The 15,319-nt window shown below is 42.1% G+C and overlaps 1 protein-coding gene across 8 annotated transcripts in view; it reads left to right on the forward strand.

Annotated features, from left to right (window-relative positions):
* ARMH3 (armadillo like helical domain containing 3) overlaps positions 1-15,319 on the forward strand; it is a 174,577-nt gene that overhangs the window by 138,897 nt on the left and 20,361 nt on the right. For all 8 annotated transcript variants that reach the window (XM_019939855.3, XM_073794044.1, XM_033841739.2 and 5 more), the window contains one exon: positions 4,169-4,247. In XM_019939855.3, coding sequence (XP_019795414.2) covers positions 4,169-4,247 — 79 coding nt within the window. The remainder of the gene's footprint in view (positions 1-4,168; positions 4,248-15,319) is intronic.

Genomic DNA, 15,319 nt, shown 5'->3' on the forward strand with positions numbered 1-15,319 from the left:
TTCAGATCAGATTAGTACTCAGATTTTACAGATAACAATCCCAAATAAACAGCAAGAAAAGTAAAGCAGGGACGTATACTCTGTGTCCTTTGTGGGTACTGAATTAGAAATTATTAACTGGATGTACAGTGTTCCACCTCTCTCAGGTTTCTAAACAGTCCCTTAACTTGCCTGGTGGGAGACCTTCCATCACTTGCTGAGATCTGAAGCTCTGGGACGAGAATGTCACAGGGCGGGTTGGAAGATGATTTTATCTTCATTCCAAATATAAATTCTCAGACTGGCAAATCTGTCATACCCTCAGGATAAGTTTGCCCAAACAATATTAGCATATATGCCCTGCAGTATCAAGCACAGGGCATCCACAGACCCAACTGACACTTGGCAGGTATAATGGTGACAAGGGAAGGAAATAAGTGTACTTTTTTTTTTCTTTTAATAGAGTCTTTTTTTAACTTTATTTATTTTTGGCTGCGTTTGGTCTTTGTTGCTGCACACGGGCATGCTCTAGTTGCGGTGAGCAGGGGCTCTTCATTGTGGTGCGTGGGCTTCTCATTGCAGTGGCTTCTTTTGTTGTGGAGCATGGCCTCTAGGGCACGTGCGCTTCAGTAGTTGTGGCACGCAGGCTCAGTAGTTGTGGCTCGCAGGCTCTAGAGCGCAGGCTCAGTAGTTGTGGTGCACGGGCTTAGTTGCTCCGTGGCAGGTAGGATCTTCCCAGACCAGGGCTCAAACCCATGTCCCCTGCATTGGCAGGCAGATTCTTAACCACTGCACCACCAGGGGAGTCCCAATAAGTGTACTTTTTGAAGATAGTACCTTCCAATTTTTTTCTTTCTCTCCCCCATTCCCTCTCTCCTCCTTTTCTTGCTCTGAGCGCCTGCCCCCCTCTTTCTTTCTTCCCTCTTTTTCTTTTTCCTTTCTCTCTCTTTTCTTGCTTCCTTGCTTTATTTCTTGGCAAGAAAATTCTTCAGATAGAAAGGGAATAGAGTTACAGCATCCCCATCTGTTCCATTCCCAGAGATTATTTAGTTGTCCAAATTTCACCAGCTTCTCTGGATTGCCAGCTGGGCCCCAGTGGCTGCTACCGTCCCACCCAGACAGACATTAGGGTTTTTTGGAGTTCTCTGTTTTCCAAACCTAGGCAAACCAAAACAAAACAAAAAAATCCTAGTTCAGTCAAGTCAGGATTTGTTTTTTATATAATTTAATTTAATTTATTTATTTATGTATTTGGCTGTATTGGGTCTTCGTTGCTGAGCACGGGCTTTCTCTAGTTGTGGTGAGCGGGGGCTATTCTTTGCTGCGGTGCACGGACTTCTCATTGCAATGGCTTCTCTTGTTGCAGAGCACGGGCTCTAGGCACGTGGTCTTTAGTAGTTTTGGCACGCAGGCTCAGTAGTTGTGGCGTACGGGCTTAGTTGCTCCGCAGCATGTGGGATCTTCCCAGACCAGGGATCGAACCTGTGTCCCCTGCATTGGGAGGCAGATTCTTAACCACTGCACCACCAGGGAAGTCCGAGTCAGGATTTTTTTCAAAAACATTTTTTTACTAAGAAATTTAAAGGAAACCTTAGGAAAAAACAAACCTACAAAAGCATGAAATAGATGTATTTACAGAATGCAGATTCTGTTTTCCAAAATAACTGAGATCTAATTGTAGATTGATTTGTATATTGTATTTCCTTTTCTCAATCCCATCACTTTTGCATGCTGGACCCTATGACTCAGACTACACTGGGTTAACTAAGTTAGTACTGCTGCTAGGTTTGGTGGGATTCTCAGTTCCCTAAACCTGCCCTCCCATCTTCTCATTGGGTTTAGCCTCCTGGTTTTCTTTTCTGCTCCTGGAGTGTTGTCATCCTTGCCAATACCCCCAAACGTTGCCTTCTGAATGAGAAAAATATTTGACACCCCACTTGGTCACAATGGATATTTGGGATTTAGACCAAGCCCCACAACCTTAACTTGCAGATAACATCTCTACCCTTTGTCCTAGCCTCTAGAAAAATAAGTTAGCAAAACTTGCCTCTTGCTCCTGACCCATTTCTGTCCTATTTGATTTGTTCATTTATTGAATATTTATTGAGCACCAGCTTGTGCCAGGCATTGTGCTAGATATTTGACATTGCTTTGTTATATAAATATTGCAAGAATCCTCTTAAGGTTTAGTTCATTCTTTCAACAAACATTTATTGTATGCCTACAATGCACCCTTCCTAGATACTGTGCTAACTGCCAAAGTAGATATTATTATTCCCGTTTTTTTCCTCTGGTGAGACATACAGCTTCCCAAAATCGTTCAGGAAAACAAGTGGCCAAACTAGGATTCCAAACCATAGTGGGTTTTTTTTTGAAGTTTCTGGTTTATACTTATATTAGATTAAATGGTTTTATAATCCTTTACTATCAGTAAGTTATATTAAAAGAACATATTGATTTCTATTATGCTATCCAGACATACACATTTTAATAAATTGTTTATTTTGGAATAATTTTAGAATTATAGAAAAAGTGCAAAGATAACACCCAGAGTTTCTGTATGCCCCTCAGCCTAGTTTCCCCCATCTTACATTACCATGGAACATTTATCAACACTAAGAAGTGGGCATTGATACATTGCTAATAACTAAACTTCATATTTTATGTGGGTTTCACCAGTTTATCCATTAATGTCCTCTTTCTGTTCCAGGATACAATTCAGAGTTATCACATTGCATTTGGTTGTCATATCTCCCCAATGGTCTCTGGTCTGTGACAGTTTCTCAAGTTTTGTTTTTCATGACCTTAACAGTCTCGAGGAGTACTGGCTAGGTATTCTGTAGAATGTACCCCAGTGTGGGTTTGTCTGATGTTTTTCTCACGATTAGATTCTGAGATTATGGATTTTTGAAAGTATATAACAGAGGCGAAGTGCCCTTCTCATCAGATCATACCAGGCGTTACATGACAGCCACATGACATCACTGGTGATATTCACCTTCATCGCTTGGTTAAGGTAGTATTCGCCAGGATTCTTTACTGTCAAGATACTATTTTTACCTTTCGCTACTCTTCTTTGGAAATAAGTCTAGCCTACGCTCAGTGGGAATGGGAATTAAACTCCACCTCCTAAGGAGGAGAGTATCTACACATGCTATTTGAAATTGTTCTGTTAGAAATATTTGTCTGTTCTCCACATTTCTTTAATCACTTTTATATCACTAAGGACCCATGCTCACCTCTGGTCTAAAACCTGTGCTTTTTCTGCTGTACCAGACAAGAAATGACAAAGACCTATACTAAGACATTTGTTTCAGGAAAATTTATTTCAGATTTCAGAGGTTTTTAAAAGGTAGATTTGGGGCTTCCCTGGTGGCGCAGTGGTTGAGAGTCCGCCTGCCGATGCAGGGGACACGGGTTCGTGCCCCAGTCCGGGAAGATCCCACATGCCGCGGAGTGGCTAGGCCCGTGAGCCATGGACGCTGAGCCTGTGCGTCCGGAGCCTGTTGCTCCGCAACGGGAGAGGCCACAACAGTGAGAGGCCCGCGTACCGCAAAATAAATAAATAAATAAATAAATAAATAAATAAAATAAAAGGTAGATTTGATAAGACTTGGTGACCTTGAATGTGACAGAGTGGTGGAGGAAGGAGTGTTTGAAAACACTCAGATTTTGGTTTGAATGGCTGGAAATAAAATTTTGGTTTGAAATATTAACTAACAAATATGATGATTGGTTGTAAGCTTTGATAAAGCTTAGCTTCTTCAGAGACTGTATTTAGCCTATGTGTTACTGAATGCCCTGTTCTCCCAAGTAAGATCAGAGCAAACTACTACTTTTCTTTCTGACTGAAACACCAGGGCCCCCTAGTGGACAGCCCCCCGGGTCCTGTTTCTTGTCTAAAGGATGCTTGGTTTTGTTTTTTGTTTGGTTGTGAGGTTTTTCCCTAGTTCATTTGCAGAGCAGAGATGCTTGATTCTGTTCTCTGTCTAATAAATTATTAAGCCCTTCCCATTTTAAAGTGATCAGTTCACCCCGTGTGACCTCATGTTCCTAAGAGGACAGTTACTCTCTGACAGTTACTCCCATGCTCTCATACTCTAAACCAGAAGGTAGTCAATACTTGTTTTTAACTCATTTATCCTCTTATTCCATCTGGTGCTATATTAATGTTAATTCTTTGTTTCAGAGCCATCATCAACCACTTTAACCCCAAAATTGAATCCTACGCTGCTGTGAATCACATATCCCAACTGTCGGAGGAGCAGGTAAGCCACTACTTTCCTCATAGTGACCCTAGTTTGTGGCTAGCATCAAGCCCTCTCTGATGGCAGAGAGATTCTATGACTGAGCTTCTAATGGGAGTGGCAAGAGCTAGGCTGCTAAGAGGAATTAGTAAGGGATTTGTTGGTAGTACTTTAAATAGAATGATGGCTTCTGTTTTTGTGCCATATGAAGGGTTTGCTTAATTATGTAGAAGATATGTAGGTGAAATTTTGGTGAATTGTTATTTTAGAGTGGGTGATATGGCATTTCTTCTTTTAATTTTAGGCAGAGAGTCATTTTGACTTTTGAAAATAAGAAATGAAAACTTAGCAGTGGTTGAAACTGCCAATTAGAAAAACCCTGAGTTCAGCTTAATTTGAGGCTGTTTGGCTCCTTAAAACATGAGCCCTCCTTGGGGCAGATTTTCCTTAGTAATTGAGTTCTAATTTGCCTTGAGCATTTATTTCGGAGCAGGTTTTTCTGTGATATGGACCAAGTTGGAGATGCAGATAGTGTTGTGTGTTTGTTTTCCTTGAGTCTGGCCTGATTTCCTCTTCTCCCAAAATGCCTGTACTCGGCCCTGCATTATATAAAATTACAGATGGGGCTTTAGCGTAGCATGGTATTGAACTTGATGTTTCAGAATGAGACTCTTGAGTCTTGTTTTTAAAAGCACAAAATGAGGCGTGTATTCACACAATCTTCCTTCCTTCCCACCCTACTCCCAAGTTGGAGGGCCTGGGTATTCATGAGGTGAGAGTCCAGATATAGGCTCCAAACCAATTAAAAAAAAAACACCTATGCTCTGCGCTCTCTTTTTTTTGCCACTGAGCCTCTTGCTGGCAGGGCCAGCCAGCTAGCTGTTGTGTGATTGTGTGTTCAGTGTTCCTAAAAGCTGTTCCGCTCACCAAATGAGGCACCAAGCAAGCCTTTTGCCTAACAGACAGCTTCTCAGTATTCCTACCAGTGGCTCTTTCCTCAGCCAGATGGATAGGACTCAATTAGTCTATCAGTTATTCCCCTTGACATATTTGTTCTCTTTTGTGAGGCCAGCTGTGAGAATCCATCCTCTTATTTAAACCGCTTTGATAAATGGCTTTCATTTTCTTTTTTCCTCTTCTGCCTATGGAGCAGTCCTAAGTCCTGTATAGGACTTTGATGCCACTGCTCTCTGTGAGGTGCTTCAAGATCCTACCTTTTTCCTGTTGGACCAGTTCAGATCAGTTTTATTATATCATTTTTATGCAAAAGAATTCAACATCTTGAGTTTTGTATAGTGAAAGAAAGGGTGACTTTCTTACCACAGTGAGCTCTGGTTAGCCTAAAAGCTTTAAAAAAAAAAAAAAAAAGGAAGACACATTTTCCCAGTCAGCCACGTGCAGTATTCATCCCTCAGCAGCTTGGGAAGGTCAGGCTGAAATCTTCCTACAGCAGTAGCAGCCACAGACCAATAATAAAAATCCATTCTGGCGCATGAGGCAATCTGGAAAAGGATGATTAGCAAGCACGTGTCCTCACCCTTCTCCAACTTCTTTCAAAGTTAAATGAAGTGATGAAAGTGACTCTCAGTAAGAGTCCACAAGCCAGAGATGAGGCGACTTCTATAGAGTGAGAGAGTACACAGCCCTATTTGAGAATGATGAAGGGATAGCACTCTCAAAGATTTATTTTCTTAGTAAATAATTGCATGCCTGCTGTATACAAAGTGTGGTCCTGGATAGTAGGGATCAGTGGTGAATAATCTAAGTGTAGTCCTTGCTCTCATGGAGTTTTTGTATATTCATTACCTCTCTTAACAACTCTTTTCTCTTGGGTAGTGGGGGAAGGGTGATAACTATTCTGGGACCCTTTTCAAAACTGCCCTCAAAATAGTTGTTGCTTCTCTTCCCTAACTGACTCTGAAGGGCAATAAATGACAGCATGAGGGTGCACTTGGTTTTATTCTCAGCATATCAGATTAAAAGTATTTTGACTCCTTGTTAATCTCCAACATGTGTTGGAGCACTTCTCTCCCCTCAGTTATGAACATTAATGCTAATGTCACTAATATTAAGTGTATTCACAGCTTCTCAAAGAACTGGCTTTGGGATGCAATAGAGCCTGGTGGTCCAGTGATTTAGACTCCGCGCTTCCAATTCAGGGGGCTTGAGTTCAATCCCTGGTGGGAGAACTAAGATCCCACATGCCACTTGGCCAAAAAAAAAAAAGAAAGAAAAAAAGAAAAATAGGGCCTCAGTTGTTAGCAGCAAACTAAGTGGAAAGAAAAAATCAGGAACTTAATCCCCATCTAGATTCTAAAGTACTCCTAAAGTAAAGCCTAAAGACCATGGATAGACGTTAACCGGGATTTATAGCACTTAGTAAGATAGCAGACAAGAGAGGGCTCTTTGCTAGATCTGCCTGCCTAGGCTGCCATTTTCTTCTGGCAAGAGGTTTAGTTCTGGCAACCCCCAGACACATTCTAGTGTGTGTTTGAGGCATTTCAAGATGATATTTGTAAATCCATTATTGCTTAATAAACAAAGCCCAGTCTCTCACACTGGGGTTTCTTTTCAGATGTCCAGAAGATAGATGACATGTTTTATTACTTCTCATTGGCTTCATGGAGGGCAAAGCTTTTTAATCAGTTAATACCCTCAGTGTGACTGAATGGTCATTCATTTTCTAGTGTAATAAACTGCGTGCATTTTTTTTTTTTGCGGTACGCGGGCCTCTCACTGTTGTGGCCTCTCCCGTCGCGGAACACAGGCTCCGGACGCGCAGGCTCAGTGGCCATGGCTCACGGGCCCAGCCGCTCCGTGGCATGTGGGATCCTCCCGGACCGGGGCAGGAACCCGTGTCCCCTGCATCGGCAGGCAGACTCTCAACCACTGCGCCACCAGGGAAGCCCCTGCGTGCATTTTTATTTTGTATACACAAGTGTCATATTTGTTTGGAGTTGATTGTGAAGCTTGCTCATTTTGACTCCTTTTGTGTGTGTGTGGTAAAATCTGCATAAAATTTACCATTTGAGTAGTTTTTAAGTGTACAGTTCAGTGGCATTAAGTGCATTCACATTGTTGTGCAACCATCACTACTGTCCATCTCCAGAACTTTTTCATCATTTCATGCTGAAACCCTAAACCCATTAAACAATGACTCCTCATTTCCTGTACCCCCAGCCCCTGGTAACCACTATTCTACTATTTGTCTCTATGTACCTGACTATTCTAGGCGTCTCACAGAAAGTGGAATCATACAATATTTGTCCTTTTGTATATGGTTTATTTCTCTTAGCAAAATGTCTTCAAGTTTTGTCCATGTTGTAGCATGTATCAGAATTTCATTCCTTTCAAAGCTGAATAATATTCCATTGTATGTGTATAGCACATTTTGTTTATCCTTCTAACCATTGATGGACATTTGGGTTGTTTCCACCTTTTGACTATTGTGAAGAATGCTGCTGTGAATGTTGGTGTTTTGAGTCCCTGCTTTCAGTTCTTTTGTATATATACCCAGAGGTGGGACTGCTGGATCAAATGGTAGTTAATTCTATGTTTAATTTTTTGAGAAGCCATCATAGTGTTTCCCACAGTGGCAGCACCATTTTACATTCCAATTTTTCCACAACCTTGTCAACACTGGTTGTTTTCTGATTTTTTTTTTTTTTTGCGGTACGCGGGCCTCTCACTGCTGTGACCTCTCCCGTTGCGGAGCACAGGCTCCAGACGCGCAGGCTCAGCGGCCATGGCTCACGGGCCCAGCTGCTCTGCGGCATGTGGGATCTTCCCGGACCGGGGCAGGAACCCGTGTCCCCTGCATTGGCAGGCGGACTCTCAACCACTGCGCCACCAGGGAAGCCCATTTTCTGATTTTTTTGATAACAGCCATCCTAATGGGGGTGAAGTAGTGTCTCATTATGGTTCTGATTTTTATTTCCCTAATCATTATTAATGTTGAGCATCTTTTTATGTGTTTACTGGCCATTTGTTTATCTTCTTTGGAGAAATGTCTCTTCAAGCCCCTTGCCCATTTTTTAATTGGGTTGTTTGGATTTTTGTTGTTGAGTTTTAGGAATTCTTTATATATTCTAGATATTTATCCTTCATCAGACATGTGATTTGCAAATATTTTCTCCCATTCTGTGGGTTGCCTTTTTACTATGTTGACAGTGTCCCTTGATGAACAAGTTTTCAATTTTGATGAAGTCCTGTTTGTCTGTTCTTTGGTTGCCTGTACTTCTGGTGTCATCATTACTAAATCCAGTGTCATGAAATTTTCCCCTATGTTTTCTTCTAAGAGTTGTATAGTTTTAGCTCTTACATTTAGGTCTTTGACCTATTTTGAATTAATTTTTTTGTATATGGTGTTTGGTAAGGGCACTTTGACCGCTTTTTGTATTTCATGTATCTTTATGAATAAAGTTTATAGAGAAGGTACAACTTGCTTTTCCAAGAACTGTGAAACTGCTCCCAGTTTATTCCCTACTGGGTTTGCTTGTCTTTAGTACATCTTATAAAAACTGTCCTTCAGGCCCCTTGCCCACCCTCAGCTGAGATTTAGCTCCTTTCTCTTCTCAGTACGGCTTGTTGGTAAGCATCTGTCCCTAGCTGGTAGAATCATTTGGTATGCCCCTATCCCTACCAGTGATACGCACCCTGATTTTTATTCTCTCACGAGGATAGCTGAGTCACACAACCTGTGGCATTTTCATAGATAAATCCCAACGACCCTTTTGTTTGTACTAAATAAATGTGGAAGGAAGGTATTTAAGAGAAACTCTAGACCCCAGACTAAATCTTGGGTTTGGATGCTTTGAGGATATACTGTCTTGATGATGCAATGCTCCCTGCAGATAAGTATGTTAAAATAGAAGAGCTCTTCAGGGGGTTCTCCTCCCTATCCTGTCCTACCCTAAACTCTTATATACTTCCTGTCCTTTATTCCTGCTTTTCAAATTAGGAAAAAGACTTTTTTTTATTACTGGCTGCATCCTACTAGAATTGAGTCTACACTCAAGAGATCTGTCATGAAATTTTTTGGAATACTGGCTCACAGGTTTTTAACCGAAAGTCCAAGAATAGGCTTTAGAAAGTTACTGCACACTGAAATTGTGTAAAATTATGCATATGTCCTGTTTTTTTTCTTGAAGAGGGCCCATCTTTCTTAAAAGTCTCAGTCAGCCTTTGACCCCTTCAACACATTTCTTTTTAAAGAATCACTGGCTTAGGTGCCTTGAATAGTACCTCATACTTTCCTTGCCCCCACAGCCATCAGACCTTTGAAAATGCCCAATGAAGATCTTAAGCACCTTTTAGACTATTCACTATTTGTTTCGGTTTGCAAATGCTATGACATTGATTTATATCAGCTCTAACTTCCTTATAGGCAAAAGAGGGATTCATAGCAGAACTTTACAGAAGATTCTCTAGAGCCCTGAATATTTAGAGTACATAGTGGCAATTTAGGATTCAAGTCAAAACCTTCCCTGAGCACCTGATTCCTTAAGCTTTCAGTCATACTTATGACCAATTTTGTGCCATTGAAATATCCCATTGGAAAACAAGTAAATGGCCCACTTTTACTTTCTTCAGCCTTCATTCAGCTATCAGTATTTTAGCATTTAGTGCTTTGTGCTTTAGATTGAGCCAGGCATTTGAGGGATACAGAGGTATGATAAAGGGCCTTTGTTCTCAAAGGATGGAGTAAGTGCAAAAGATGGCTTAAGGCAATTTATTATCAATAGCCGACCAGTACTAGCAATAGGATCTGTGTGTTCCTGTTGGAGAAAGATCTCTGCAGGTTGTGGTGGTCAGGAAAGGCCATGTGGAAGAGAGAAGTGAGTTGGGCCTTGAAAGAAGAAGGGTAGGAATTGGATAAATGGAGAGGCACAGATTGTAAAATGTACTCAAAGCGAGGACCTGAAAAGGACAGAAAGAGTGGAGAAGAGTCCCAGAGTTTCTATGCCTTGTCCTTGGGTCCCAGGGCACCCAGGGGCTGGATGCCTTAGAAATATGATTCAGTCATTTAAATTGTTAGCACATCTTCCATAAACCCTAGTGCACTGACTCTCATCCCTGTCCTAATTGTTCTGCCTTTGATTCAGTTCACAAGCATTCATCTCAAAGGCCTAGTATGAGCCAGCCTCAATGCTACTAGGCATATGATTAGACCTACTGAGCAAACCTATCTCTCTCTTTTTTTGTCGTGGTAAAAAACACATAACAAAATTTATCATCTTAACCACTCTTAAGTGTACACTACAGTAGTGTTAATATATACATTGTTGTGCAATTTATCATGGGTTCGAGCCCTGGACTGGGAAGATCCCACATGCCACGGAGCAACTAAGCCCATGCACCAGAACTACTGAGCCTATGTTCTAGAGCTCGCGAGCCACAACTCCTGAGCCCACGTGTCACAACTACTGAAGCCTGCACGCCTAGAGCCTGTGCTCCGCAACAAGAGAAGCCACCGCAATGAGAAGCCCATGCACCGCAACAAAGAGTAGCCCCCACTCACCGCAACTAGAGAAAGCCTGCATGCAGCAACAAAGACCCAACAGAGCCAAAAATAAATTAATTAATTAATTTAAAAAGAAAACAAAAAACTGAAACTCTGTGTATTGAACAACTCCCCTTTTCCTGCCCTCCACCTTGCCCCTGGCAACTACCATTCTACTTTCTGTTTCTAAGCATGAGCAAACCTATCTGGAAGCTGGTATTCCTTTAAACCAAGTGGCCCAGGGGCTTGCTAAAAATTTTTCATACAAATTTAGGGATTTTCCGGGAAGATCACAAAGGTGGTCTGCTGGCACTCCCATGTGCCACAGGACTATAGGACAGTGTCACCAGATGCCTCCCATTATTTCTTCAAGTCTCCACTCTCACTAAGGCTTTGGATTTTGGTTTCAGAGGAGGCCCTGTATAATGTCATGTTATAAGAGGTATCTTTGAAAGTATTATGATGAAACAGAGAATCATTCATTTGTAGGAATAGGTTAAAGTCAATTAGAGAAACAAAAAATGCTTCACATCTGATTGAGTGAAAGTTGCACTGGAAGCTGAGTATATATTTTCATCTATTAGTCATCTTTCTAACCCTTTTTGCTTTTCTCCTGATCCTAAGATAATAGCCACTATAAATAACTGCTGAGTGTTTAAAGATCCTAACGAAACCTAACTTTATTTTCCCAGAGAACAGTGAGATACTGCTAATAAGAAGAGAGCCCTAGTTTGTGGGGCGAAACATTGTTAGGGTGTCTGGGTGGCACCCGTTACTTGTGAACATGTAGGAGGAAGCACAGAAAAATCTTGGGGAGATATTCTAAAAGCTTCAAGCCTTATGAGGAAAATGGAGCCTGGTACTTCAGCTTTAGAGTTCTTGGCCCTTGGGGTGCTAGTAAATGTTTAATAACTGGTAGCGGGGTGAGTGGCTGGAGGGGGCTGATTTGTAGTGCTAAAGGTGAATGCTCCCACCATGGCTACCAGTGTGAAGCCAAGTGGCTCTCACAGTGCTTGAAAATTTAACAATCATCTCTCACAGGCGAAGCATGTGTTAAGTCAGCTCCAGCATACCACTGGTTGTTGAGGAAGACTGGGAGAAGGGGGTGTGAGGTGGGGCTGTGAGGTGGGGCTTTCTGAGCAGGAGGTGAGTGTGGGTCACTTTCCCCATGGAGCCACCTATATTGCCTCCCAGGGCAATCGAGTCCTCTGAGCAGCCCATTCTGAGAGCCCCTGTGATGTTTTCTCATCTTAAAACAGGGCCTTGGCCACCATGCAAGGCAGCCTTGGCAGAGACATATGCTGGTGAGCTGAGATTTAAGACTCTCACGATAGCCATAACTCAGTTTCCCGTACTTGGCATTGTGGTTTTTTCTGTACAACAGCCTGTAGTTTTGCACTGCCTCTCTATAACACCGAGTGATGGTTGCTGTGGGAACTCTGAGTACGAGCATGTGACACAAGCATTGGCTGTCTGACCCTTCCTCTCTTGGTGTCTTTGTTTAGATTCTGACATTTCAATTGACCTATTTGGCAGGAAAAAGTTTGATATGAGTTATTTGTTCACTGGATTCACCAAAGCAGAAAGACACAAAGTCAGAGGCAGAGAGATTTTCCTACAAGCTGCTAATAAACCTTGGAAATCAACTTTATGTTACATAGGGCATCTTGAGAAGGTCCACTTAAGAAGGTCAGCTGATTATGTGCTGCTAGGATGTCCACTCTCTTACTTGGACCAAGAGGTAGGCTGTACTATCAGAGACGGGAGAAAGCTGGATTTTAGCTCCTCTGAATAGGGAAGAAAATATCTTGGATTTAAAAAAGGACACAAATAGATAAAAGGAAAGGAAAAACTAGGAGTTTCTGAGCTAGGTACTTTTACTTAGGTTATGTAATTAATTCTTTAATCAATTGTTTGAGGTAGGTACAGTTATCCTCATTTTATAGATGACGATGCTAAAGAGACTTAAGTAATTTGTTCAAGATCACACAGCTGTTAATGGTAAAGCCATAGTGTGAATGTAGGTCAGTCTGACATCAAAGTCTGAGCTTTTCATTGGCCAAAGGACCTGAGATAACTGGAGTTTGTCAAGTATCCTGAAGGAAGAGGCAAGTCAGGATAGGAAGGTGCAGGGAGAAGCAGACAGAATGGGGATAACAGGGCTCGTTCCTAAGGGGTGGGGAAAGGTCCTGGTTTGGGAACGGCCCATTCAGTTAAGCAAAAAAAGTACTGAACAGGGACCTGGAGAGTTTGCCTGCCAGTTAGGCAGAAATGCCTAAGTAGAGGCTCCTGGCACAGTATGATAACTTTATAAATGAGGGAAAAGTCTCTTTATTCCATACAAGCATGTCAGAAAAGTCAGTATGAGAAATAAAGCTTTTCCACACACCAAAGGAAGATGACGAATTTTTAAAAAGTTCTTATGTACTTATTTCTTTTAAAGATAATATATTTATGTGGGTCAAACCCAAAACAGTAGCACACTGAATTTTAATTATTTTTAAAGTGGTAGTTCCATTTTGTTTAAAAAAATAAAGGGAAAATTAAGATTCAAAATTAATGTCCCACAGCCAAGCTAGATGAATGCAGAGGTCACTGGTGAAGAGCTCAGCTTATTATTCATGTCTGCCACTGTCAGCATTTTCTTCAATTAAGTATGAATTTTGAAATGCCCATCACATAAAGTTTCTGGTCTTCCTCAGTCAGGCTTCATTGTCGGTGAAGCTTCATTGGCAGTGCATGAGAGGAGTAGCTTTGGAGCTCGTAGGAACTCCAGTAGTCAGCTTTTCAAGAGGTTACAGGAGACGGCAGCCCTTGCTTTCTTGGTTTAAGCTAAGAAGGACCCTTTATCCCAGTTACTAGATGTACAGGTAGGACTTCACTCTTCAGTTTGTTTATTTATTTATTTGGCTGTGTTGGGTCTTAGTTGCAGCATGCGGGATCTTTCCTTGCGGTGCGCGGGCTTCTCTCTAGTTGTGGCGTGTGGGTTTTCTCTCTCAAGTTGAGGCACGTGGGCTCAGTAGTTGTGGCATGCAGGCTTAGTTGCTCTGTGGCATACATGATCTTAGTTCCCTCACCAGGGATTGAACCCACGTCCCCTGCATTGGAAGGCGGATTCTTTACCACTGAACCACCAGGGGAAGTCCCTTTAGTTTGTTTTTTTAGCCACCTCCTTCCTTCCAAATAGACGTTCGTGTACTTTTGTTTTATTTCCATTGCAACCTCTCTCCCAGGAGGTAGCTCAAAACTCTATAAGGTGTGCTTGGAAGAGTATGGTTTGCCACTGTGATAGTAACACTGGAGGCCAGAAGTGTCACTATGCAAACTGTTATCTCTGTTATAAGCTGTGTTAATTGGAAATGTTTTTGCTAAGTACCATAACAGCACTTTGACCTTTCACAGTGACCCAGCTTAAAAAGAAGTTACAGTCTTAAAAATGACCCACCCAGCTAGAAGGGAAACTGTGGATAGCCCACAAATGGGATTTCTGTTAAAGAATTTTGTCTCTTAAGGAGGGATAGATAAGTGAGGCCTGGCAGTGAGGCAGAGACCCCGTATCAGATTGTCAGAGAGACGGTGTTTTCTGTTTCCCTCCGAGATGTGATATATTTCCAAGAAAAGAAAGCTCAAGTAGGGAGGACAGAGATCTGCCTCTTGGTTTCAGCTGGGTGGAGTGTCCAGCCTGCAATAAGCCATAGAGAGGGAGAAGGCCTGATGCGATATTTGGTAAACATGTATATCATGTTCCCCCACCGCTATTATCTTGGCTGCCTCTTGGTGTGATTGCATGCCTTGCTTGTGCCTGGGCATGTTGGATCTGTAATTAGTGCAAAGAAAAGCTTCACAAGCTTCACCCCTGGAAACAAGGGGGTTTCTAGGGCTTCAACCAAATCAAGTCAGGGAGGTGGGGCAACTACCCAGGGAAATTAAAGAAAGTCATTGTCGCCACTCCTTTAACCAACTGATGGCCTTTCACGAATCACCCACTATGAGCTTCATTATCTGGTCAGCCTTTCTGAAAGGCAGAGCCAGCCTGTCAGATCAATAAATTTCAGGGCAGTCAAGAGCCCTTTGGTAGCAGGCTTGAAAGACATGGATGGACTGGAGAACTGGCCAACTTAAATTGGTTCTGAAGGTACTTCCCTGGTGGCGCAGTCATTAAGAATCCACCTGCCAATGCAGTAGACACGGGTTCGAGCCCTGGTCCAGGAAGATCCCTCATGCTGTGGAGCAGCTAAGCCTGTGTGCTCAACTACTGAGCCTGCGCTCTAGAGCCCACGAACCACGAACTACTGAGCCCATGTGCCACAACTACTGAAGCCTGCACGCCTCGAGCCCGTGCTCCACAACAAGAGAAGCCACCGCAATGAGAAGCCCGTGCACTGCAATGAAGAGTAGCCCCCGCTCGCCACAACTAGAGAAAGCCTGTGCGCAGCAATGAAGACCCAAAGCAGCCTAATTAATTAAAAATTAATTTAATTTAATTAATTTAAAATTAATTTAAAAATTTAAAATTAATTTTAAAAATTGGTTCTGAAATTGAGTTTGGTCCTGAAGTATATGAGAGGAAAATAGAAAGGGGAAAAAAATC

Source organism: Tursiops truncatus, chromosome 16 (genome assembly GCF_011762595.2).
Source record: "Tursiops truncatus isolate mTurTru1 chromosome 16, mTurTru1.mat.Y, whole genome shotgun sequence".
NCBI lineage: Eukaryota > Metazoa > Chordata > Mammalia > Artiodactyla > Delphinidae > Tursiops > Tursiops truncatus.